General features: G+C 43.5%; 1 protein-coding gene and 1 pseudogene across 1 annotated transcript; one reads left to right on the top strand and one right to left on the bottom strand.

The window, feature by feature from the left end:
• The first annotated feature begins 11,000 nt into the window (after positions 1-11,000).
• Positions 11,001-12,045, top strand: LOC103018460 (sharpin-like; annotated as a pseudogene).
• An 8,993-nt stretch (positions 12,046-21,038) lies between these two features.
• Positions 21,039-25,136, bottom strand: LOC103018734 (40S ribosomal protein S3-like). Its single transcript, XM_057538616.1, is given in 3 exon segments — positions 21,039-21,323; positions 21,325-22,012; positions 25,019-25,136. Coding segments are annotated over 3 exon segments (1,002 nt in total). The 3' UTR covers positions 21,039-21,127.
• Positions 25,137-27,560: the final 2,424 nt, after the last annotated feature.

The raw sequence follows: 27,560 nt of genomic DNA, 5'->3' as shown, positions 1-27,560 counted from the left end.
TGACCTGCCCTCACCCTCCCGTTTCTACCAACAAAAGGCCCTCCCTCCCTTCTTGTGAAACCGCTTTCACTCTGTGAAGCCCTCCCTCTGCAGCACGGAACGCAGTAAGCAAACAGAGGTTTGAATCTGTACATTATTGCAGCCAACAGAATGCACCCCCCAGACCTACTGGGGGCCTGGGCGCCGCTGCTGTGCTCTGAAAGCCACTGGTGCATTTGTGTGGGGCTGCGTCTCCCACAGGCTGCTCCAAGCCAATGACTGAGCGCCGCAAGGGCACTACGTAAGGGCACCCCGCTGCTAGGAGACAGCGAATACCTCTGATGGCCGGTGTTGGCTGGAGGACACCCTGGCAACCTTGCCAAGCCTGCCTGTGACCGCACCACAGCCTAGGATGCTTCCACCCACCCTCTCACCCCACCCCCTTCTGTCCTGGTCACCCTTGCGCTGTGGTCTGACGGCTCGCTGAGCCTTGCCCAGCTCCCTCTCCATTGTCTTTCATGGGCTTTTCTCTTAACAAGAGCCTTGCACGTTTTGTTGTTGTTTTGGTTTTTTTTTTTTTTTGGCCGTGCCACGTGGCTGGCGGGATCTTAGTTCCCCGACCAGGGAATGAATCCGCGCCCTTAACAGTGAAAGCACCGAATCCTAACCACTGGACCAACCAGGGAAGTCCCAACCAAATGCTCAGAGGAGAATGGTCTCTCCGCTCTTAAGAAAACCTACTCTCACGTAAACCCGATGAACTTTCTGGATAGCCTACTATTAAATTCTCTGCTTTTGCTTATTATAATTGTTCTTTATAACTGATCACAACAATAAAAACCTATCTCTTGGTTGCTATTTTTGTAATAATCAGAGAAGATACATACAGTCATCCCATTTACTTACCATGTTTAAACATGACCTAACACACACTAAATAGGATTACATACCTCCTATACTTCAGTGTCTCTATGGTGTAGACGGTTTCCCAGAGGAGAGGGGCCTTCATTCGGCGGCAATGAGAGGGTGAGGGCGGTACAAGGCTGGTAAATACCTGAGTAGGTTGGTAACATTCAATCATGGCACAACCCAACTTCAAAACTCGGCATTCTCCTCATTTCCAGACAACACGGTCCAAACTCCTTGACATGATATATAACTCCTTTATGACAGCCAAAGCCCTTTGTAACTGGCCCCACTTACCTTCCTTGTCCCCCCACCTCCTGCCACTTTTCAATGCTACCCTCCAGGCACCTCACTCTTACTAATTCAAATGACATTTGAGGAATAAGAGCTCCTGCCCTGCTTGATCACGACAGTGACAAGATGACTGTGGTGGCAGGGAGGACAGCATTGGTTGGCTGCGGGGAATAAGGGGAGGAGAATTAGCATCTGAATGTGGCCCAATAGCTATGCATTCTCACCCTGTCTTTTTTTTTTAAGGCAGCTGATCATCTTGACATAGTTTTGTGTTTTTTTTTTACCTTACAGAAGTAATAGTTTCCCCTGGCTATCAGTCTCCATATTGACAAATACCTGTTTTCCAAATGGTTTTTAGTTAGCAACTCACAGGGCAGCATTTTTATCACATCCCGTAGGAGAGGAACTAAAATATTCTAATAGTGATTTCCCTAACCAATGTGCAAGAGCTACCTGAACAAAAACTCTTGGTGGGACCTCATCTTGGACCCTGCCCTAGCCCTGAAACCTGTTGTGGGATGCCACATGCCTACTTATCAAGATTCGGTCTACATCAGACTCTTCCTGTTCTGTTCGAATGTCATAGTCCATGTTTCCCCGCTTCCTGATGTCACCACCGCCTCTACTATCTCTACCCTGAGAAGCCATGTTCTATTCTGTCCTCAGTGATAGACTACTCCTAGTTCTTGTCCAATTGGTTCTTGACTTCTCCTTGTGTCTTGGTGACTGTTCATCCCCTCAGTGCCCAGCACACAGGGCACTGTGACACCATTCCAGGCAAATGGCCCCAGGTCAGTGTGTGGAATAAGTAGAACCAGGCAGGAATTGGAAGGAGACTGGAGCAAAGGCTATGTTATTGTTCCCAGATCATTTTTCAGCACCATCCCATTCCTTCCATGGAGTCTTATCTAGCAACACTGAGAATATCTCCTGCATCTCTAAGGCTCAAACATTACCCAGGTCATCTGTGAATGAGGCCTCCACATAGGCTGTGGGCATGGAAAGATAAAAGAATAAAAACATTTTAGAGAAGTATTTCTTCACCAGAGCCTTTATCTAAGAAACCTATTTCCTCAAAATGCAATCCACTGAAAGACAGTTCCGTAAGTCTAAGAGGTGCTATTATAAAATAAACTTTACTTCCATGGTCAAATAAGTCTGGAAAACTGTGGCTTAAACAAAGTTAGTAATTTTCTTCACTACAGGACTTCTTGGAGCTCTTACTGCACTAATAGGAATTATGAATCAGCAAAAAGGAAATATAAGATGAAGCAGTTCTCAAACTTATTTGGCTATGGAAGCCAGGTTTTGTTTTTTCAATGAAGACCTATTGATGTCTTGCATAGCTTAGTGTTCAGAAGATCATGGTTTGGGAAACACTAACCATTATAAAGATAATATCCTTCAGTCACAGATTACATAGGGGGGTATAAATGATGAAAGACAGTTGCTGAAAGGCCATGTTCTTTCCCTACCCCAAGCGACCCATACAGTCCTTCCCCACCATGGGAAATTGATATTACTCTGCGTTTCCACACTTCTAGCAATTCAGTTTGGCTGGAGTGACCTTGAGAACGTTACAAACCTGTCTCAGGCATGGTTCCTTCATTTATGACAGCTGGCCATAAAGATGTATCTTCCCACTCTAGTTCCCAAAGCTATAAGAATTAATGGAGCCATTCCTAAGGAGTGATGTGAATTCCTTGGAGAAAGTCTCTATGTAAATACAAGGTCTTGTCCTCTTAAATGCTATGGATTTATGCCCTGGACTACACAGTGACAGCCTTGCACAGGGAGCGCTCCATTATTTTTCAAAGCCACAGAAGTCTGATCAACACATTAGCCTCTCAGCCATTGTCATTTATAAATACCATCCTCCCAAATACTGCCTTTTCACATGACATCCATATTTCTTCCTCTGTGAACTGATAAAATGTGGCAGCAATGTACCCATGAAAGCCAAGACTCTTTAATATCGGGTTGGCCAAAAAGTTCCTTCAGGTTTTTCTGCAACATCTTACGGAAAAAACCTGAACGAACTTTTTGGCCAACCCAATATTTCAGTATTACTATTTCTAAGGGATAGAAGAGGTAAAGGACTTGCAATGTGGGATGCATATATATTACAACATTTACTTCCACAATAGAAGGAGGGGCCAACATAGATAGGGTGAATTAGGTCCTTCATTATGTAAATTGGCCTTTGAGACCTAATGCTTAAGTATTTAATCACATGAAGGGAAAATTGAAGCAAGATTTCAAATTAACTTGGCATAAAAATATATTAATTACATCAATGAATAGAAAATGCTTTCGTGGTGTGGATGTGTGGTATTTGAAACACTGGTTCAAACTGACTCAGATAATTTTTACAGCAGACCAGTTTTTTTGTATGTTAAAAAGTGAGCCAGGGGCTTCCCTGGTGGCGCAGTGGTTGAGAATCTGCCTGCCAATGCAGGGGACACAGGTTCAAGCCCTGGTCTGGGAAGATCCCACATGCCGCGGAGCACCTAGGCCCATGAGCCACAACTACTGAGCCTGCGCGTCTGGAGCCTGTGCTCCACAACGGGAGAGGCCGCGACGGTGAGAGGCCCGCGCACCGCGATGAAGAGTGGCCCCCGCTTGCCGCAACTAGAGAAAGCCCTCGCACAGAAACGAAGACCCAACACAGCCAAAAATAAATAAATAAATAAATAAAGGCATTGACTAATAGTTTAAGAAAAAAAAAAACAGTGAGCCAGACAAAAGAAGTATAGATAGTAGGGTAATCATAAGCATGAACAAGATGTCTTTTTTGTTTTTTTTGTTAAGTAACAGCAACAGAGGTGGAAAACACATGATGTTGATTGACTAATGTAAACTTGGCCAATGTCGTGTTGGTTGTAGGTGACCATGAGCTAAGTGGATATGGAACATCTGACTCAGAGAAAACGACTGGTTACATTCATATTATAATCTTTCAGGGATTCTTGTGCTTTGTACCTAATTTATTCTTGTGTCTTACCTGCCCCAGGGAATTCTTTGTTAGCGCTGAGTTCTTTCTTCTGCATAAATGTATCCTTCCCACCTTGAGATCTGCCATCTCCATTACCACAATCTTTCCTGTGCCCAAAAGGCATTTTATCTCCTAACCTATAATTTTCCTTTTGCCCCCAGTCTACCTCAAGGAAAGTTCCTCAATCCTTTGCAGACTAAATGACAACTGAGAAGTAAAACAAAAAAAACAAAAAAAACCTCTCACTGTCCCTTCAGTTTTTCTTTAAAACACTCACTCAGTTTAGACTCCAGGGCAGTTTTTGGACTCTGCCTTGTCACTTCCACAGGTACCTCATAGTATTGATCTTAATCTAAAATCCCAGAATGCCCCTCTAGAATGAACGTCAGCTTAAAACATTCATTCTATTGCTTTCAATTCTCTGAAATATCCCCATTAAATATTTGCCCAGCCTGAAAGAGTCTTCAGATGATACAGGGGGAGATGAGTGGTGCTTAGGGAATTTTTAATCTTTTTTTAAAGATTTCTTATTTTTAAAAATATTTATTTATTTATTTGGTTGCACCGGGTCTTAGTTGCGGCAGGAGGGCTCCTTAGTTGTGGCATGTGAACTCTTAATTGCCGCATGCATGTGGGATCTAGTTCCCTGACCAGGGATCGAACCTGGGCCCCCTGCATTGGGAGCACAGAGTCTTATCCACTGCGCCACCAGGGAAGTCCCAGGAATTTTTAATCTTAAAGAAATTTCTCGCTGCCCAAAGTTGCTATTTTATGTGGCAAAAATCAATAAATCAATCCTCCTATGTCATCATTTAATTCAGTAACTGGTGTAAAAATATCCCATGTGTTGCTATAGAAAACTGAGCCTAGTCCTTTCATTATTTTTAGTTCCTTATGACATGCAGACATAGAGATCTTGACAAAACCTGTGATGGGGCAAGAAGTTCTATAAGATCTATAAAAACCATTGGCATTCTCAAAGTACATGAAAGAAATATCTACTTCAATGTAATCAATAACGCTTTGGATTTCCTGCCACATTTGTGATGATCAGTCATTCATTCAGTATCTGCTGGCACCATGCTCACTGCTCCTTGCAGAATCGACAGCCAAACCACACAGAATGAATCAGGGACCATAAGCTGGTGCCCTGAGCAGTTTTATTTGTTAGGAGACAGATACACACACACAGAGGCACATATGAATTTTCACTTGAATTACCTTAAAGCAGGGTATGCACTCCCTAGTTTAGCCCCTGACCTACTCTTTCTACTGTATCATATCCAGTAAGATTAGCCTATTTATGTAATCTCTCTGACCCCATAAGCATTCAGATATACAACCTGCGATTAATTAATAATGGCAAAGTAGTGTGATACCAGCAGAGAAGATGGAAGGGCAGAGAGGTCTCTGGGAACACCCAGAAGGGAGCCAGTCGCTTGGCATGAAAAATTTGAAGGAGACCACTCAAAGAAAATAATGTGTTTATCCCCATTACCTCCAGTACATAATGTTTCTATTCAATGAAGCTCTATTTATTGCAAAATAATAGAAGTACAATGTTTTGACCTTAATTTCCCAGTTAAAATTATGTTACCTCTTTAAACTTTCAAATCAAAGCTCTTCTACTTCTGACTCCCACTTGTGATGTAGGGAGTGAAAAGGAGTATTGCTCTTATGCTGATAATGAAAAAATAACCAAAATAACTTCAATTTTATGACTTTTTCCAAACCTATCAGACAGCTGGAGTCACAGAACAACCAAATGGCAGTGGCAAGGATGTAGAGCAACCAGAACTCTCATACGTTGCTGGTGGGAATGCAAACTGTAGAGCCAGTTTGGAAGATAGTTTGACAGTTTTTGATAAAGTTAAACATGTACCAACCCTATGTACCTGCAATCACAGTCCTACATATCTACCTGAATGAAAATTTATGTTCACACAAAAACCTATACATGAACGTTTATAGCAGCTTTATGCATAATCACCAAAACTTGAAAAGCCAGATGTCCTTCAACTGCTGAATGGAAAAACAAATTGTGGTACGTTCATACAATGGAATACCACCCAACAATTAAAAGGAATGTGTATATGTATGACACTCCAGTCGCAATGTTTACATCTAAACACCCAAATCTTGGTTTCTAAATACCATTCTCCAATAAAAGGAACTAGGGCTCTTTGAAGAGCTTGATTCCAGGGCTTTGGCAAGGAAAATACACGATGAACCTAGAGCATGTTTTTATACCAGAAAGTAAAGAAGTGCTCCAAAAAATTAGGAAAAAAAAAAAGGATGAAGTCATGTTGAAATGGCATAGGAGCCAACCTGAAAGAGCTCCCAATGGCCAAAGTTGGAACAATTTGAACAAGAAAATAAATATAGTATTGGAATATAATCCTAAGAATAAATAAATATCCATGAGTCCATGCTGATCGAAACAACTGAATAAAAAAATAAACAGGGGAGAAGGGACAGCTCTCTCATAGAGAAGAATTCTAATAATACAGAAGGAATGAAGAAAATAAAAAATAAACATTAGAACACCACATTAGTAATTGCTGCAGGCAAGATCCACCAATGGATGCTAAAATTAGTTTCCAAAAGTTTTAAGTAGAAACAAGATATTTGCTTAGTCTCAAAGTATCTCTCCAAGGACTTCCATGGTGGCGCAGTGGTTAAGAATCCGCCTGCCAATGCAGGGGACACGGGTTTGAGCCCTGGTCTGGGAAGATCCCACATGCCGCGGAGCGACTAAGCCCATGCACCACGACTACTGAGCCTACACTCTAGAGCCCGTGAGCCACAACTGCTGAGCCTGTGTGCCACAACTAATGAAGCCCACGCGCCTAGAGCCTGTGCACCGCAACAAGAGAAGCCACCACACTGAGAAGCCTGTGCACCACAACTAAGAGTAGCCCCCACTCGCCACAACTAGAGAAAGCCTGCACGCAGCAACGAAGACCCAATGCAACCAAAAATAAAATATAAATAAATAAATTTATTTTAAAAAACGTATCTCTCCAAAATATTTAATAATTACAAAGAGAAAAATAGTAAGTTTATAGTCAAGAATACTTGTAGATGCCACCTGACAGATTAGCCAAGTGATCAAGATTAACATCACCAGTAATACACGTGAGCATCATGTACCCTGTGACATGCTGTACTGAAAAGGGCGTATCACCTCTGTGTCCTCCTTCCTGAGGACGCATAGCTTCAACCTAATCATGAGAAAACATCAAACAAACCCAAATTGAGGGACCTTCTACAAAATGACTCACCAGTACTCTTCAAAAGTATCAAGTCATAAAAGACAAGAAAACACTGTGGAAATGTCAGATTGAAGGAGACCAAGGACACACAACTAAATGCAATATGGAACCGTGTGTCATTTCCCAGAACAGCAAAAGGATGTTAGGGGGAAAAAATGGTGAAATCCAAATAAATTCTTTAGTTTACCTAATAGCACTGTAACAAGTTTAATTTCTCAGTTTTCGCAGTTGCTCTATAGTTCGATAAGATGTAATATGAGGGGAAATTGGGTGAAGGGTATATGGGAACTCTGTACTATTTTTGCAACTTGTCTGTAAGCCTGAAATTATTTCAAAATAAAAAGTTTAAAAAAACCACAAAAAAATCAGAGGTGTAATTCTTAAGTTCCTGTGACTGTCTTTTCCAACAATGGCCCCACTCGCTCTTCCAGAACCTTGACACTCCCTTATCAAGAGGTGCATTCTATTTACCCTCCCCTTCAACCTGGGCAGGACTTTATTACAACTACAATAAACAGAAGAGACACTGCATGACTTCTGCATCTAGGTCATAAAAGGTGTTGCAGATTCTACGTGCCTCTCTCTCTAGATACTCACCCTTGGAACCCAGCCACCATTTGGTGAGGAAGCCCAGACCACATAAAGGAGTCACAAGTATACGTTTCAGCTGAAAGCCCCAGCTAATAGCTAAGCCAACAGCCAGACCTGTGAGAATGCCTGCAGATTATTCTAGCCCAACGCCTTCAAGCTGTCCCATCAGTCACTGAGTGGAACAGAGAAATGCTGTCCCCACTGAGCCCTGCCCAAACTGCAGATTTGTGAGCATAATTATTGTTGTTATTGTTGTTACTGTATTAAGCTACTAAGGCTTGGGGTGATTTGTTATGCAGCAAAAAGAAAACTGGAACAGCTGCCCTAAATTGATATGATTAACTGCTATTGGAAGATACTGGGTTTTATATCCACTTCATCCCTTAAAAGAAAGCTTTACTCACAACGGTAAAAAGAGAACTCATAACTGGTGTAATTTTGGTAGCATTTTTTGCCATCTTGTTTTTGCAGTGATTTCTTTTCCAATATGGTATCTCTTTCCGAAAGAGATCAATATGACATTAAGTTATTAAGACACAGCCTAAGGGTGTATTAGACTTGTGTTTTGCTAGGTCTCATTCTAAGCACATCCATATTAATGTCTACCTATTCACTTTCAGAAAGAAGTCATCCCATTTGTCAGTTAATAAGGAGCAAAGTGATCAGTGTCCTCAATTTCTCCCTTTCCTCTGTGCCCTAAACTCGCCCTTTAAGTTCAAATCTCTTGCCTTCTAAGTAGAGCTGGGACCACACAAATAACCGTCGTTTACCTGCAAAAGTATGTTTTAATGGTCTTCAATTAGATTTTTTCTTAAGTTTGTCAACTTGCACACTAAGAATTATGTTGAAAGTAGAGAAGCAAGACACATCATCTTACCAGTAAAACATGCTTATATCAAAGATACCAAATAACAGGTCAATAACCATCTTAGGACTATTTGAGAACCTCTTTTCCTTACAAAGTTCCTAAGTCTTAATTTTCACAATTAAGCTAAGTTACTACCTTGATCTTAAAGAAATTACAAAATATATTATACCATTTTTGAGATATTAACGTGGAGAAAATAAAACAGGGAATTATCAATGCTTATTTTTCCTCCTGATATAATTAAGGAACAGACTAATATTCTAGGGATGTACATTACAAAATTATTTTGCTCTTATCTATTAGATTAAAGCGAAGCATGTTTCAGCGTACCTTCTTTGAAGTCGCTCTTTCCATCTGAGCTCACATCAATCTCTTGCTTTCTTCTACTTTGAGAGCGAGGAAAACAGCATCCAAAAAAAAAAGATGGCGTTTTAAATCAGAAACACCTGAGTTTGAATCCGGGTTCTCTGTCAGGTACTTGCTACGTCAGTGGTTCTCAAAATTTTAACGTGCATCAAAATCACCTGGAAGGCTTGTTAAAACAGATTACTTGCGGCCCAGCCCAAAGGTTTTGATTCAGTACGTGTGGGGATGGGGCGTGAAATCTGCATGTCTTACGAGTTTCTAAATGATGCTGAGTTGTACACATGTGAACAAATTACTCCTTGGTTTGAATCTCAGATGCTGCGGCTGAAAAAAAATTGGAAAGTTTCTACCTACACCATAAATATTCACTTCCTTTCCCTATATTAGGCAATACCCATGATACAGGTTCAGCGTCCCTTTCCACAGTTTTGAAACCCAAACATTTCAGAAAACAGAACTTTTTCTTTTAGGTTTGGTTTAAATTCATTTGGCAACAAAGCTGGTCTATTAACAGTCTTCATTTATTATTTATTGTTTTTACTTTATATCTCTTTATTATATGTATAGTTTGGTTATTGGGTGCTGTGGCCCTACCCTACTAGAATTGTTATGTATTATATAGGCTACAAACTATACTACCTTTCTAGAATGAGGGAAAATGTATGAATCCTGAAGTCCTGGCTCTAAACGTTTTGGATAAGAAACTGGCGACCTGTCTTTAGCACTTTAACATATTTATATATTTTCTTTGATTTATTTAGCTATTTTCAGCTTTCTCAACTTGCTTATAAATCCCTCAAGAGCAGAATCATGTCTTGTGTGGCAACCCTCACACCACCTACTACGCACTGAACATGAAGTATGTGCTAAATAACCACTGGTTTGAATTTATTGACCCTAATAAGATTTGAGTAAAAGACTGACATGATTCCATAGTATGAGATTCAAAAAGGAAAGATGAATCAAAAACATTGCAGGGTTCTCAAAACTGCAATTCTGACTATAATCCCCATAATCCCAAATGATTCTGACAAGAAGAAAATGTGACAGTGACATTTCTGCTCTTCTTTGCACTTGTCACACATCGTATCTAAAGTATTGAAATCGGGCCATGTTTCTGCTCACCTTCTTAAGGACCTGTGCCCTATTAACTCCCATACTTCTATTTGACCTCTCTGTTCTAACGGCTCCTTTCCACAAGCCTTTGCATTTGCTCAAAGCTGTTGCATCTTTAAAAATGAAAGAGAAAGAAAGCATGTTATGCACAGAGGAACAAAGGTGTTGTTACTTGAGGTGTATTATCCATGAGAAGGTGACAAATTCCATTTGTGATCCAGGAAACAAAAGTGAGGTTGGCAAGCAGGGTAAGGACAGCCAACAGGATCCACTTAAGGAAGCTGCAAGGGCCAGAGTGCTCATTCAGAAGGCAAACTCTGATGGGAAACTAGATACCAGGCACCTGGACCATCCGTGGGACCGCACGACAAAGCCTGTCCAGCCCGGTTTGCTTTATTTGTCAGCACATACATAGAGATTTTTGGTCTTAAGGTCACGGCTCTTTTAACAATCCCTCTAACTCTACATCCCCACATCCAGAAAAGTCCCCTTGAATCTAAAAGCCCAAATAAAGAAAAAAGCAGCACTATTCACACGCCAAAATGGTGACACAGAGCGGCTGGAGGCCACGGAAGCGGGCTCGTGGGGCCGGGCCGGGGCCGGACCGGAGATGGCGCCGCCGGCGGGCGGCGCAGCTGCGGCCTCGGACCCCGGCTGGGCCGCGGGGCTCCTGGCCGTGCACGCCGCGGTGAGGCCGCTGGGCGCGGGGTCGGACGCCCAGGCGCAGCTGCGGAGGCTGCAGCTGAGGGCGGACGCCGAGCGACCAGGGCGCTTCCGGCTGGAGCTGCTTGGCGCGGGGCCCGGGGCGGTCAGTTTGGAGCGGCCCTGGGAGTCAGTCTCCTACACCGTCCGAGGCCCCCTCCAGCATGAGCTGCAGCCTCCACCAGGAGGGCCTGGGACTCAGCCTGCACTTCGCCAACCCTCAGGAAGCTCAGCGGTGGGCAGCCCTGGGCCGAGGTGCCACCGTGGAAGGACAGAATGAGGAGCTAGCAGGGCGCCTGACCCGGGCCAGAGAGGGTGGGGACGAGAAGCGGGCAGCTCAAGCGGCAGCCATCCTGGCCCAGCATCATGTGGCCCTCAGCATCCAGCTGCAGGAGGCCTGCTTCCCTCCCGGCCCCATCAGGCTACACGGCACAGCTGAAGATGCTGCAGCCTCTGCCCATGTCTCGCCGCCGGTCCACCCCCACTGCACCACTGGGGCCCTCCAGGAGCAGATATTCTCGAGGTTCAGCTTCCCACCGGCTGTGCAGCGCTGGGTCATCGGGAGGTGCCTGTGTGTCCCTGAATACAGCCTTGCTTTCTGTGGGGGCCAGCGGGACCGGGACTCAGCCCCCCGAGAAGCCGCAGGACACAATCCTCAGCGCCCCCAGAAGATGGATAGGGAACTAGGCTGCCCCAAGCGCCTCAGCCAGCTGGCTCCAGCCTCCCCAACGCCCTTCAGCCCGGCTGGCCCTGCCCTTCCTGCACCTTCATCAGTGCCCCAAAGCTGACCCGGCTGTGAGATGTGCAGCACCCAGAGGCCCTGGGCTTGGGACCCCCGTCCCACAGCCTCCACCCAGCAGCTACCAAAGGCCACAAGGAGAGACGATGGCCCTTCCCTTCCAGGCCCAAGGTCCCTGGACCCCGTCCTGAACCTCTCAGGGAACCTCTGCTGACCACTCATGGGAGACAAAGCCGGAGTTGCAGGGGAGGGGCCGTGAGCTGGAGTCATTAAATACACTTCTGAGCCAAAAAAAAAAAAAAAATGGTGACACAAACAAATTCACATTCTCATCAGGAGTGGTCCATTCTGCAGGATCAAGAATTTCACAGGCCATTGCTTCGGCTGGACCACACAGAACCTCCCCTCCAGATATACGAAGTGCATCAGTGGGTTTTCAAATTAACACTTATTGAAATTTGAAACCTCTTCTTTTTCTTAATTTTTCCTGGTACTATCTATTGACCTTCACAGCTGGTAGTCTGGGTAATACACATGTGATTGCAAAGGCAAGAAAATAAGAGAATAGAGCCATGGAAAGATATTGAGACAGACAGAGAGAGAAGGGGGTGGGGAGAAGGAGAAGATACAGAAAAGATTAGGATTAGCTATAGGAAATCACCAATACTCTCTCCTTTTTTAATGTATGAAAATGGAGATTTCGTATAGTTCAACTTAAACATAAATACCTACTCCCACATTTTTATAAGAAAAGAAACAAGAGAGAGAAAGAAACGAGAGGCAATATACATAAGGATGATCTAGACGTATACGGGCCCTGCATCTCCACGCTGCTGACTCTGATCATCCACTTTCGGAGACGAAAACCCAGTGGCCATTGTGTGCCGGGTCATGATTTAGAGAATCACAAGAAAGGAACGTAGGCTTAAAAAGAGCCACATCAAAATGAATGGCTGAAGGGCCACAGGTTAGACCCATGTCTTCAGAGTTGCCACTCTCCTTTTAGATTCTCAACTCAGACTGTTGATGGCCCCCTTTCTCGGAGACTGTGCTAACATCCACCACTGCGATCCGGAGCATTTGTTCTTAGTGCCGTCTTCCCTGCAAAAGGCCCGGGCCTCCCCTGCGATATCAGTCTGAGTGGCCAGGTGCCCACGGACTGATAAAAGCACAAACTTCACTTCCTATTTCTTTCTTTGTTTCCTGGGTGAGGCTAGACTGCTTCCAATTTTGCCACTTGACAATTTGGCTTCTGTCAGACTCAGTGTCTCTCACCTCAGGGAGAGGGAAACGAGGAAAGGAAATGGCAATAACTTCTTTCTTCTATTTTTCCTCCAAAAGCGTCTTTTTCTGACACTCCACTTTCAGTTAGCTGAAAACTGGATCCTCGCCAGGGCTCAGAATGAGGAATGTATTGTCATCGCCTGGGAGAATAAATTGGGCAGGACTCCTCAACTCCGGCAGATCGTGGCACTTACCTGGGGTAGCTGTTTTCAAGCACACGTTCCCAGGCCCCTACTCAATCAGAATCCCCCAGCATCTGTCTTTTTCTTAACATCTTTATTGGAGTATAATTGCTTTACAATGGTGTGTTAGTTTCTGTTTTATAACAAAGTGAATCAGTTATACATACACATATGTTCCCATATCTCTTCCCTCTTGCGTCTCCCTCCCACCCCCCCTCCCTATCCCACCCCTATAGGTGGTCACAAAGCACCGAGCTGATCTCCCTGTGCTATGCGGCTGCTTCCCACTAGCTAGCTATTTTACATTTGGTAGTGTATATATGTCCATGACACTCTCTCACCCTGTCACATCTCACCCCTCCCCCTCCCCATATCCTCAAGTCCATTCTCTAGTAGGTCTGTGTCTTTATTCCCATCTTGCCACTAGGTTCTTCATGTCCTTTTTTTTTTTTTTCCTTAGATTCCATATATATGTGTTAGCATACTGTATTTGTTTTTCTCTTTCTGACTTACTTCACTCTGTATGACACACTCTAACTCCATCCACCTCATTACAAATACCTCCATTTCATTTCTTTTTATGGCTGAGTAATATTCCATTGTATATATGTGCCACATCTTCTTTATCCATTCATCCGATGATGGACACTTAGGTTGCTTCCATGTCCTGGCTATTGTAAATAGAGCTGCAATGAATATTGTGGTACATGACTCTTTTTGAATTATGGTTTTCTCAGGGTATATGCCCAGTAGTGGGATTGCTGGGTTGTATGGTAGTTCTATTTTTAGTTTTTTAAGGAACCTCCATACTGTTCTCCATAGTGGCTGTATCAATTTACATTCCCACCAACAGTGCAATAGGGTTCCCTTTTCTCCACACCCTCTCCAGCATTTATTGTTTCTAGATTTTTTAATGATGGCCATTCTGACCGGTGTGAGATGATATCTCATTGTAGTTTTGATTTGCATTTCTCTAATGATTAATGATGTTGAGCATCCTTTCATGTGTTTGTTGGCAATCTGTATATCTTCTTGGAGAAATGTCTATTTAGGTCTTCTGCCCATTTTTGGATTGGGTTTTTTTTTTTTTTTTGATATTGACCTGCATGAGCTACTTGTAAATTTTGGAGATTAGTCCTTTGCCAGTTGCTTCATTTGCAAATATTTTCTCCCATTCTGAGGGTTGTCTTTTCATCTTGTTTAAGCTTTCCTTTGCTGTGCAAAAGCTTTGAAGTTTCATTAGGTCCCATTTGTTTACTTTTGTTTTTATTTCCATTTCTCTAGGAGGTGGGTCAAACAGGATCTTGCTGTGATTTATGTCAGAGTGTTCTGCGTATGTTTTCCTCTAAGAGTTTTATAGTGTCTGGCCTTACATTTAGGTCTTTAATCCATTTTGAGTTTATTTTTGTATATGGTGTTAGGAAGTGTTCTAATTTCATTCTTTTACATGTACCTGTCCAGTTTTCCCATCACCACTTATTGAAGAGGCTGTCTTTGATCCTTTGTATATTCTGGCCTCCTTTATCATAGATTAGGTGACCATAGGTGCATGGGTTTATCTCTGGGCTTTCTATCCTGTTCCATCGATCTATATTTCTGTTTTTGTGCCAGTACCATACTGTCTTGATTACTGTAGCCCTGTAGTATAGTCTAAAGTAAGGGAGCCTGATTCCTCCAGCCCTGTTTTTTTTTTTTTTTCCTCAAGACTGCTTTTGCTATTTGAGATCTTTCATGTTTCCATACAGACTGTAAAATTCTTTGTTCTAGTTCTGTGAAAAATGCCACTGGTAATTTGATAGGGATTGCATTGAATCTGTAGATTGCTTTGGGTAGTAGAGTCATTTTCACAATGTTGATTCTTCCAATCCAAGAACATGGTATATCTCTCCATCTGTTGGTATCATCTTTAATTTCGTTCATCAGTGTCTTACAGTTTTTTGCATACAGGTCTTTTGTCTCCCTAGGTAGGTTTATTCCTAGGTATTTTATTCTTTTTGTTGCAATGGTAAATGGGAGTGTTTCCTTAATTTCTCTTTCAGATTTTTCATCATTAGTGTATAGGAATGCAAGAGATTGCTGTGCATTAATTTTGTATCCTGCTACTTTACCAAATTCATTGATTAGCTCTAGTAGTTTTCTGGTGGCATCTTTAGGATTCTCTATGTATAGTATCATGTCATCTGCAAACAGTGACAGCTTTACTTCTTCTTTTCCAATTTGTATTCCTTTTATTTCTTTTTCTTCTCTGATTGCTGTGGCTAGGACTTCCAAAACTATGTTGAATAATAGTGGTGAGAGTGGACATCCTTGTCCTGTTCCTGATCTTAGATGAAATGCTTTCAGTTTTCCACCATTGAGAATGATGTTTGCTGTGGGTTTGTCGTATATGGCCTTTATTATGTTGAGGTAGATTCCCTCTATGCCCACTTTCTGGAGAGTTTTTGTCATAAATGGGTGTTGAATTTTGTCAAAAGCTTTCTCTGCATCTATTGAGATGATCATATGGTTTTTCCCCTTCAGTTTGTTAATATGGTTTATCACATTGATTGATTTGCGTATACTGAAGAATTCTTGCATTCCTGGGATAAACCCCACTTGATCATGGTGTATGATCCTTTTAATGTGCTGTTGGATTCTGTTTGCTAGTATTTTGTTGAGGATTTTTGCATCTATGTTCATCAGTGATATTGGCCTGTAGTTTTCTTTCTTTGTGAGATCATTCTCTGGTTTTGGTAGCAGAGTGATGGTGGCCTCGTAGAATGAGTTTGGGAGTGTTCCTCCCTCTGCTATATTTTGGAAGAGTTTGAGAAGGATAGGTGTTAGCTCTTCTCTAAATGTTTGATAGAATTCGCCTGTGAAGCCATCTGGTCCTGGGCTTTTGTTTGTTGGAAGATTTTTAATCACAGTTTCAATTTCATTACTTGTGATTTGTCTGTTCATATTTTCTATTTCTTCCTGGTTCAGTCTTGGAAGGTTATACCTTTCTAAGAATTTGTCCATTTCTTCCAGGTTGTCCATTTTATTGGCATAGAGTTGCTTGTAGTAGTCTCTTAGGATGCTTTGTGTTTCTGCAGTTACCTGTTGTAACTTCTTTTTCATTTCTAATTTTATTGATTTGAGTCCTCTCCCCGTTTTTCTTCACGAGTCTTGCTAATGGTTTATCAATTTTGTTTATCTTCTCAAAGAACCAGCTTTCAGTTTTATTGATCTTTGCTATTGTTCCCTTCATTTCTTTTTCACTTATTTCTGATCTGATCTTTATGATTTCTTTCCTTCTGCTAACTTTGGGGGTTTTTTGTTCTTCTTTCTCTAATTGCTTTAGGTGTAAGGTTAGGTTGTTTATTTGAGATGTTTCTTGTTTCTTGAGGTAGGATTGTATTGCTATAAACTTCCCTCTTAGAACTGCTTTTGCTGCATCCCATAGGTTTTGAGTCTTCGTGTTTTCATTATCATTTGATTCTAGGTATTTTTTTATTTCCTCTTTGATTTCTTCAGTGATCTCTTGGTTATTTAGTAATGTATTGTTTAGCCTCCATATGTTTGTATTTTTTACAGATTTTTTTTCCTGTAATTGATATCTAGTCTCATAGCGTTGTGGTCGGAAAAGATACTTGATACGATTTCAATTTTCTTAAATTCACCAAGGCTTGATTTGTTTCCCAGGATATGACCTATCCTGGAGAATGTTCCATGAGCACTTGAGAAGAAAGTGTATTCTGCTCTTTTTGGGTGGAATGTCCTATAAATATCAATTAAGTTCATCTTGTTTAATGTATCATTTAAAGCTTGTGTTTCCTTATTTATTTTCATTTTGGATGATGTGTCCATTGGTGAAAGTGGGGTGTTAAAGTCCCCTACTATGATTGGGTTACTGTCAATTTCCCATTTTATGGCTGTTAGCATTTGCCTTATGTATTGAGGTGCTCCTATGTTGGGTGCATAAATATTTATAATTGTTATACCTTCTTCTTGGGTTGATCCCTTGATCATTATGTAGTGTCTTTCTTTGTCTCTTGTAACAGTCTTTATTTTAAAGTCTATTTTGTCTGATACGAGAATTGCTACTCCAGCTTTCTTTGATTTCCATTTGCATGGAATATCTTTTTCCATCCCTCACTTTCACTCTGTATGTGTCCCTAGGTCTGAAATGGGTCTCTTGTAGACAGCATATATACGGGTCTTGTTTTTGTATCCATTCAGCCAGTCTGTGTCTTTTGGTGGGAGCATTTAATCCATTTACACTTAAGGTAGTTATCGATATGTATGTTCCTATTACCATTTTCTTAATTGTTTGGGGTTTGTTATTGTAGGTCTTTTCCTTCTCTTGTGTTTCCTGCCTAGAGAAGTTCCTTTAGCATTTGTTGTAAAGCTGGTTGGGTGGTGCTGAATTCTCTTAGCTTTTGCTTGTCTGTAAAGGTTTTAATTTCTCCATCGAATCTGAATGAGATCCTTGCTGGGTAGAGTAATCTTGGTTGTAGGTTTTTCCCTTTCATCACTTTAAATATGTCCTGCCACTCCCTTCTGGCTTGCAGAGTTTCTGCTGAAAGATCAGCTGTTAACCTTATGGGGATTCCCTTGTATGTTATTTGTTGTTTTTCCCTTGCTGCTTTTAATATTTTTCCTTTGTATTTAATTTTTGATAGTTTGATTAATATGTGTCTTGGCGTGTTTCTCCTTGGATTTATCCTGTATGGGACTCTGTGTTTCCTGGACTTGATTGATTATTTCCTTTCCCATACTGGGAAGTTTTCAACTATAATCTCTTCAAATATTTTCTCAGTCCCTTTCTTTTTCTCTTCTTCTTCTGGGACCCCTATAATTTGAATGCTGTTGCGTTTAATGTTGTCCCAGAGGTCTCTGAGACTGTCCTTAATTCTTTTCATTCTTTTCTCTTTATTCTGCTCTGTGGTAGTTATTTCCACTATTTTACCTTCCAGGTCACTTATCCGTTCTTCTGCCTTAGTTATTCTGCTATTGATTCCTTCTAGAGAATTTTTAATTTCATTTATTGTGCTGTTCATCATTGTTTGTTTGCTCTTTAGTTCTTCTAGGTCCTTGTTAAACATTTCTTGTATTTTCTCCATTCTATTTCCAAGATTTTGGATCATCTTTACTATCATCACTCTGAATTCTTTTCAGGTAGACTGCCTATTTCCTCTTCATTTGTTTGGTCTGGTGGGTTTTTACCTTGCTCCTTCATCTGCTGTGTGTTTCTCTGTCTTCTCATTTTGCTTAACTTAGTGTGTTTGGGGCCTCCTTTTCGCAGGCTGCAGGTTCGTAGTTCCTGTTGTTTTTGGTGTCTGCCCCCAGTGGTTAAGGTTGGTTCAGTGGGTTGTGTAGGCTTCTGTCTGTGCTGTACTGAAGTTACTTATACCTGTCAAGTCAAAGCGCTGAGATAGCGAGGTGTGCAGTGAAGAGAGGGTTTACTCACAAGGCAGTCCAGCGAGGAGCAGGAGAACGAATCCCAAATCCGCCTTCCCTGAAGACAAGGGGCTCAGGGTACTCCAGCATCTGTCTTGTTGCTTTAACTCAGTGCTTCTCAACTGGGGGATGATTTTGCCCCCAGGGGACATGTTGCAACATCTGGAGACAGTTGGGTTGTCATAACCAGGGGGCGGGGGCTACTAGAAACTAGTGGGTCAAGGCCAGGGAGGCTGCTAAACATCCTACAGTGCACAGAACAGTCCCCCAACAGAGAATGATCTGGCCTCAGTTGTTAGTAGTGCCAAGGTGGAGAAACTCAGGCTTAACACCTCAAGCAGTTCTGATGATCCAACAGGTTTCAGAGCTAGTAGCTTTAGATAGTCCAAGAAGATGGTAAGACTGGAAAAGATTATAAATGAGCCATTATAACTTACTGGCAAGAATAGTTACTAATTACTGAATCTAGCTTACATTTCAATTATCCGAAGTCTTGAGAAAGAGAGTGGGTTGACCGTAAAAAACATCGTACAAATTTTGCCCCTCCTGTTTCTTGCATTTGTGTGTGGTAGGGATGGTGGGAATAGATATAGATATAGATATATAGATATAAAAAACACATACATATATTCTTATTCTCTAGTCTATATACGTGAAAAAGTGGTATTACTGAAAACAAGATGTGTACACGTGTTAACACAATATTGTAAATCAACTATACTTGAATAAAAAAAAATGTGTACACGTGGCTTGCAGCATATTCAGGGGGAAGTAATATTAATAATGGAGGCGAGAAATGCTTGGATGTAGGTTTGTGCCTTGCCCAATCTTCTTTGCAAAAGTCTGGAGTCTCCTGGTGAATACTGAGATTCAAATATTGATTCAGGGACTTCCCTGGTGGTCCAGTGGGTAAGACTCTGCACTCCCAATGCAGGGGGCCCGGGTTCGATCCCTGGTCAAGGAACTAGATCCCACATGCCGCAACTAAGAGTCCATGTGCCGCAACTAAAGAGCCCACATGCCGCAATGAAGATCCTGCATGCCATACTAAGACCCAGCGCAGCCAAAATAAATAAATAAAATAAATAATAAATAAATAAATTTAAAATAAAAAATATTGATTCAGTAGGCAGAAATAGAGAGTTTCTCCTGTACCTACTTGATACAAAGGTTTCCACTAATGAAAGTGAAAGGATTTTTATTAGTTTTTTTTTCTTTTTCAAACATTTCCTAAGGTTTCTGGGAACGGCAGTTGGTAGTGAAGAGAAACCATCACCACAGGTTTAGAGGTAGGTCAGAGGTCCATCTTTTTTCAGACCCCTATAACTCCATGACTTTTCTCCTTACATGCATGTCCACTCTGGAGAAAATTTATATAAAAATAAGATAGTATTCGGGGCCTTATTTCTACATCCATTCACTCATTCACACATCCAGTATTGCTTGAGAGTCTGCTATGCCAGGCACTGTTGTAGGTGCTGAGGCTACAGCAGTGAACAAAAAAACAAGACCCTACCCTCATGGAATTTCCCTTTTGCTGGGGCAGATGCACACACAAAAACCAAACAGCTACTCTGTATAGAATTCATCAGGGGTAGATGGCTGGTGTGGGGGGAAGTGAAGCAGGGAAAGGAGAAGAGGGAGCATCAAGGGTGGAAGTGAGTGTCCATGAACAGGAGACATTTAGGCAGACAGCAGAAGGAAGCAAGGGAACCAGGCTAGCCAAGTGGTTATCTGGATGAAGAGCATACATGGCAGTGGGAACAGCAAGTGCAAAGGCCCTGGGGTATATAAGAAACAGAGAACAAGTGACTATCTTATGTGTATGATTGGTTTCAAAACTTTGACATTTGTTTTAGGGGCTGCTGGGGAGTTTGTAAAACCAACTTGGGTACTGTGACTCCTTTTCTCCCCACTTGAAAATAAAAAAGTGACCATCAATTAAGGTCAGATAATTATGCAGATTTTTTTTTGGCACAAAACAGAAGGATGTGTGCTCTTCATCTCTTTCTGAAGGAAAACATAATAGGGTCCATGCTCAGGGAACCATTGTGCTTCTGGGACATCGGAACAGCAAGATAGCACGGCAGCATCCCCTCCGCAAAGGACTGCGGGTTTTGGAAAGAGAGAAAGGAGAGCTGAGTCCAAAGCTTCATCCTGCAAAATGCAAGAGAATAAACAGAGACACCAACCCAGGACTTTTGCTAGTTGCACAGACGGAGTGTCACCACCCCCGGAAAATCCTTCATGCTTGGGCAGGAGCCAAAAACCAGTGAGCATTACTGTGAAAATGAGGACTGTGGCCACGGCCTGTATACTCTTTTTTTTTCTTTTCTTTTAAAAAGATTTTATTAAATGTCTTTATAGAGCAACATCCAGACTCCAGATCCAGTGGCCAAGGAGACCCTATTATGCTGTGGGTACCGGCTGGGGCATGGCAGGCGGCTCTGGCTTCCCACCCTTCTGCTCGGAGATGGAGGTGGTGGGCAGTATTTCATCTTTGGGTCCCACGATGCTCACGTGATCGGGCAGGGGCTTCTTAGGGCCAGTCTTACCAGTTGGGTCCCAAGGCAGCATGATCTTTACCGTGATGCCCAGCACACCGTCTGAGCAGCACATGGCGCACGGCAGCATCGACACAGTCGTTAACAGCGTCCCCACTGTGGATCATCAGGCCATCCACAAACTTCATGGATTTAGCCCTCTGTCCTGGGAGTTTCCCAGACACCACGACCTCGTAGCCTTCGGCCCCACTCTCCATGATGAACCGCAGCACACCACAGCAGGCCCTGCACACAGCAAGGCCTCGTAGGAGTTTGTAACGCAGAGACTCTGCCTGGGCAATGGCGCACAGACCTCTTGTGGCCACCTTTTCAGCATAAAGCTCTACACTGCCATCAGGGAAGCCAAATCTCTTCTGAGCCACAGCAGTCAATTCCCGGATCCGCCGGCCCTTGTCACCAAGAACATTGTGTGTCCTGGTGGCCAAGATAATGATTTCTGTCCTGGTTGGTGTAACTCGGACCTCAACTCCAGAGTACCCATCTTCAGCCAGCTCCCAAGTGAGAAACTCGTTCAGTTCAGCTTTGAATATGCCGTCAGCGACAAACTTCCTCTTCTTGGAAGTCTGCACCGCCTTCTTGCCACCATGTGCCGCCGAAAGGAAAAGCCTGTACACTCTCTTAATTAGAACATATTGGTGCCTGTTCAAGGTGGATCGATGAGCAGGCACCTTGAGCACCCTTGGGGAGCTGGGTAAAAAGCAGCTCTCAAAGAAAGGGCTCTTGAAGAGGCCTTAAGAGGGAACCCAAGAGGTGCCAGGAGAGCAGAAGAAGGCCAGTGCCAGCCCTTTCAAAACTCGCAACAGGAGCAAAGCCTGATCCCTCCCTGGTATGTTGTACACATTCCCAGATGTGGCCCTTACATCTTCAAAGCTCCACGCAAACTCAGTCACCTTACGGCCATGAGATGTCACCAAGAAGAGACATGGTTTTGTTTGTTTTTCTTTGTCTTTTTTTAGCAGCAGATTTTCTCTCTGACATTCAGACATTGTCTACAAGCTTCTGACTTTCTGAGATTGTTTGGGGGGAAAAAAAGCCTAATTATTCAAATGTCTGGGTCAGTGGTTCTTAAACTTCTGACTACAGAAGGATACCCTGGGAACTTGTTAAAAATTTCAGTGTGAGGCCCCATACCCCGGAGATGAAAAATGTAGGTCTAGGAATATGCATTTTTACATTCCCCCAAAGCCATTCTGAGGCTTGTAGGTCCAAGAACCCTACTTGGAAAAACACTGGCCCATCCCCTCTCCCTCCCACCAAAAAGTCCTTTTCCTCACTGATAAAATGTGGTTGTTTGGGGAGAGGTGAGGGAGGGAAGGAAGACACGGAAGTTACCCAAATTGCCTTGTAATTGTCTCAAACTGTGCTTCCTGACTGCAGAAAGTCTGTGTCTACGCTATTCTGTTCCCAGATTCAGGCACTGCTTGACTCAGTACGTAGTTGGCTACATGGCGCAGCATGAAGACAGCCTGCCCAAAGCTGTCGTCCCTAATGCCCTGCCCAGCACGGCACTGGACGTCGAGGCGTCCCCCCTACGAGAACAGGAAGGTGCATCAGCCATACCACGTGGCTGGCAGGGACCCTTGCCCGAGCACGGGAGCATGCAACCCAGAAAAGCAAAGTGGGAAGTGCATCAATGAGCCCCATCCATCTGATTCCTGTCCTAGCCCAGGCAGTCAGCTGGTATTTCTTCTATTTGACCCAAAGCAGTGAGTGAGTAGAAAGAGAAGGGCGCTGGAAGTGGGGACCCCTGCTGGAGCCCCCAGAGTAGACCCTGAGTAGCTCTGTGACATTAGCAAAGTCACTTCTTTTCCTCTGAAGAATCAGAAGGTGGGTGAAAGAAAAACTTTGGAAGGCCCTTCCTGCTCCCACCAACCAGGATTCCAAGAGCAAAGGAGTGTTCATGGTGAGCTTGCACCGTGGAGATTCAAACCAAGCAGGGCGTGCTCTCCAGGCAGTGGGCAAACCCAGCAACTGGGGCCATGGGACACAAGTGACAAGCTTAGGTTGTGAGGACCCAGAATATCAGGAGACAGGGCAGACGAGGGCCTGGGGAAGAAGGGAGAAGAATGTCTAAGCCAGGGTTTCTCCCACTCGGCACTGCGGGTATTCTGGCCCCAGTGATTCTCTGTTGCAGAGCATCCTGTGCACGGTAGGTTATTTAGCACCTCCCAGGCCTCTACCCACTGGACGCCAGGAACATCCCTCCTCCCCCACCTCCAGTTGTGACAAATAAAAATGTCTCCAGACATTGCCAAATGTCCCCTTGGCAGCAAAACTGCCTCTGGTTGAGAATCACTGGTTTAAATGAAACAACACAGTATGGCTTTATCCAGCTTTATCCTCTTAATAATTATCCCACATGCTCAAAAGGAATATATGTAATTTCTACTAGCGTACCCTAAAACTATCACTGCTCGGCTATTTCACTTGTTCACAGTGTCGGTCTGAAAGGTAAAGACCACCGCTTCCCAATTCCAACCTCCAGCAAATTAAGATATACGGGAGGTTAGATTAAATTAAGATTAAATAAAGGGGAGTGCCAGGGGGTGAAGGGGTGAAACCCACCAAAGGAGCAGAAATGGAGGGTAAGAAAAGTTAGAAGTCAGGGCAGAAGCTGGGATTACAGATGGTCAGTCTGGGCTGAAAGAATGAGGAGACCCTTGAGGGTGAAGGGAAAGATGTGAGGGTAAGAGAGAAGGAAACTGGAACCTACAAAAGACTGAGGAAATTTGGAGAGCGGGAGAGTGAGCCATAAGGGTGTGTGTCTATGTGTGTCTCTGTGTGTGTCTGTGTGTGTGTGTCTGTTGGTGTCTGTGTGTCTATGTGTCTGTTTTTGTCTGTGTGTCTGTGTGTATGTCTCTGTGTGTCTATGTGTGTCTGTATCTGTCTGTGCCTGTGTGTATCTGTGTGTGTGTCTGTGTCTGTCTCTGTCTGTTTGTCTGTCTGTGTCTGTGTCTGTGTGTCTGTCTGTGCATCTGTCCATGTGTGTGTCTGTGTGTCTGTGTCTCTGTGTGTCTATGTGTGCCTGTGTCTTCGTGTGTCTTTGTGTCTGTGTGTCTGTGTGTCTGTGTCTTTGTGTGTGTCTGTGTGTGTGTCTGTGTCTGTCTTTGTGTGTGTGTCTGTGTGTATGTCTCTGTGTGTCTGTGTCTGGCTCTGTGTGTGTGTCTGGGTGTGTCTGGGTGTGTGTCTCTGGGTGTGTGGGTGTGTGTGTCTGTGTCTTTGTGTGTGTCTGTGGGTGTGTGTGTGTCTTTGCGTGTTTCTGTGTGTATCTGTGTGTCTGTGTATGTGTGTGTCTTGGTGTGTGTCTGGGTGTGTGTCTGTGTGTCTTTGTGTGTTTCTGAGTGTATCTGTGTGTATGTGTCTGTGTGTGTGTGTCTGGGTGTGTGTGTGTTTTCAGCAAGTTCCTCACAGTGGAGGCGGAGAAGTCTCTAGAGATGGAGGATCACCATATTCTGAGGAGAAAGAGACTGGCTGGAAAGGAGGACTAACAGCTGAACACAGGAGACGAGACCCGCAGGCCGGAGCCGGCAGGAATGGCCGCGCCCGCGGGGTAACTGACACCCGGAACCCCCGCGAGGGGAAGGCGGCGACGACGGCTCGGGAAATGCAAGCGGGCGGCCACTGCCAGCCCCACCGCCACTCACTGAACACCCACCGAGTAGACGTCGAGGGGCCACTAAGTGCCAGGCGCCGCGTTGGCTCCTGAAGGTGTAAAGAGAAAAAGCCCGGGCCCTACCCTCAGGAGGTCGAGGTCTACAGGCCAAGCTGGGAAGAGTCACGCCTTGCGTAACTGCCTCTCCGGAGGAAGCGCTCTGAGACTCTGGGTTCCTGCTGCTTAGAGGGTGAAACGGCATAATCAGGAGAGAAGAGCTGCTCCCAGCACGCTCCCTACCATCTTCAGTTGGCTTGAAAACAGCGATGGGGATAAAAGACTTATATAAGGTTCCCGAAAACCTCTGGCCACCCCTCCCCTTGAAGAACGAAGCTCTGATTTACAGCCCTGAATTTTCAGTGAGACCCTCTTACTGTCAAGTCAGCTGAATTTCTGTGAATTTTAGATGCCCCAGGGTTGGGTTGCTGTTTTGAATTAGTTCCTCTTGCCAAGGGATATAAGCAAAGGCTCCCGAAGGAAGCCTGCAAAAACAGCTCATTACTGTGCAATCCATTCCCCCGCCACCTCGCCGAAGATTCGAGCGGAAAAGCTTTGTTGCCACCGTCTGATAACAGAGGTGATGGCCTGAATACTAACCAGAAAGCCGCAGAGAAAGAAATGTTTTCTGAGAAAATGTGTCTCTTCTGCAGGTAGGAAAACAACAAGACACACACACACACACACACACACACGTCTCTGTTCACAAATCTCAAGTGGGGAAAGCTGCGTCTTGGGAAGGACTGGGAAGGTGAGGTCTGGGGGTCTGGCTTGTAAAAGCCGATTTCAGTGCCTCCCTTTTGCTGCTCACATACAGGGCATTCGGTTTGCTCAAGTGAATGCAAACAAAGGAATAAATTTGTTTGAAAGGGCAGGCTTCATTATACTCTAATTAATGTAAATCTCACCCACAGAGAGGAACCAAAATAAATAGCTATAGTAATTAAAGTTTAGGGGTTTGGTTTGGTTTGGTTTAGAGGGGGGTTAGTTCGGGGTGTGTCTGAAAAGGATTCGGATTTGATGGAGTTCTAGGAATGGATTCTTGTATAATAATCTTGCAGAAGAACGAGCTACCTAAATCAGTCGGGTGGTTGTCCCTATTCCAGATCAGTAGAATCCTTCCTCTCTCGGAAGGAAAACACTATGTTCCCACAAGGGGTTTTGGAAAACAAAGAGACCAACGTTAAGTACCAGAGTTCCTAAAATATTAGCGAAAAAAGGCCTAAAACAATGCAGGGGAAGAAAATTAAATCATTAAAGCACTGTCACATTGAAATAACCAGACCAGCAGAGCTGAATGATCAAAGCTGAGTTTATTACTCACCAGGCAAGGGGAAACAGTGTCATATCAAAGCGAGTTCAGTGAGTCTCTGCAAATTTCCCCAAGCAGAAGGGCTGAATAGGGTCAAAAGAGGAATTTTTCTCAAATAAGGCAGGATTCTGAAAGGCATTATTTGATTGGTTAAGACTGCAATTATAAATTCTCTTTGGGGATTGATCATTGCTTGATTTAGGTCACAAAAGCACAGGCAAAGTTCTCAAAGTGGTCCAAGATCTGATGCATTGGGGTTCTGGCAGGTTCAGGATCAGGTAGTAGCCCCTGAATAATAAAATCGCCCCCAAAATAAAAATAAAATCCCAAGCAATGACTAGCAATTTCCAAGTTGTATGTTTCAAGTTGCCCTAATGATCTAACACAGGATATCAGGATATCAGCAAGGCAAGTCTAATGAAATACCCACATTTCTTTGACTTGCATGGCAATTAATGCCATGCTCGCTTCCATCTGTGACATATCCACACTGCCTGGTGAGGGAACCAAACATACAAAGATCTCTGATGAGGAGGAATCAGCAAGTACAAAGCCCTAGGAGCTGAAATGAGCCTAGTGTTTTTGATAAACAGCAAGAAGGCCAGTGTGGCCAGATCAAAGTGAGGGAGGAGGAGAGTGATAAGAAATAAATTAGGTAGGGTCCAGATCTACCCAGGACATGGACTTTTATTCCAAATGTGATGGAAATCCACTGAAGAATTCTGAGCAGGGAAGTGTCATAATCTGATTTACAACTTTTCAAAGGTTACCTTGTCTGATGCGTGAAGGAGATTCTCTAGGCAAGTGAAAGTAGAAGCAGAGAAAGCCATTCAGAGGCTTATCGCACTAGTCCAGGAGCTGATGGTGGCTTAGGCGGGGAATAATGGATAGAGGTCAGATTTGTGATCTATTTTGAAAGTAGAGCTGACAAGAATGCGTGAGGAAGGTGGGATGGGAGGAAAAGAAGGAAATGAACACGATTTCTGGATTTTCAGCCAGAGCACCTTTTAGGAAGGGTGAACACTGGAAAAGTAAAGGCTTTAGGGGATCACTGGAAGTTCATATTTGAACATGGGAAGTCGGAGATGCGGGTGAGACATCCAAGTAAATATGTATACCAGCAGCTGGATATATTAATTTGAAGCTCAAGTGAAAGGTAGAGATATAAATTGGAATCCTTAGCATATAGGTGTCACATAAAGTCATGGGACTGGTTGAGGCCATTTAGAGAGTAAATATTGATAGAGAAGGCAAAGAGAGGAAAGGAGGGGAGAAGAGGACAGAGAAGGGGAAAAAAGGAGAGGAGAGGAAATAGCA

The sequence above is a fragment of the Balaenoptera acutorostrata genome, chromosome X, assembly GCF_949987535.1.
Source record: "Balaenoptera acutorostrata chromosome X, mBalAcu1.1, whole genome shotgun sequence".
NCBI classification, from domain to species: domain Eukaryota; kingdom Metazoa; phylum Chordata; class Mammalia; order Artiodactyla; family Balaenopteridae; genus Balaenoptera; species Balaenoptera acutorostrata.
Note: the sequence above shows the minus strand (reverse complement) of the source record. Positions and strands in the feature narration are given on the sequence as shown.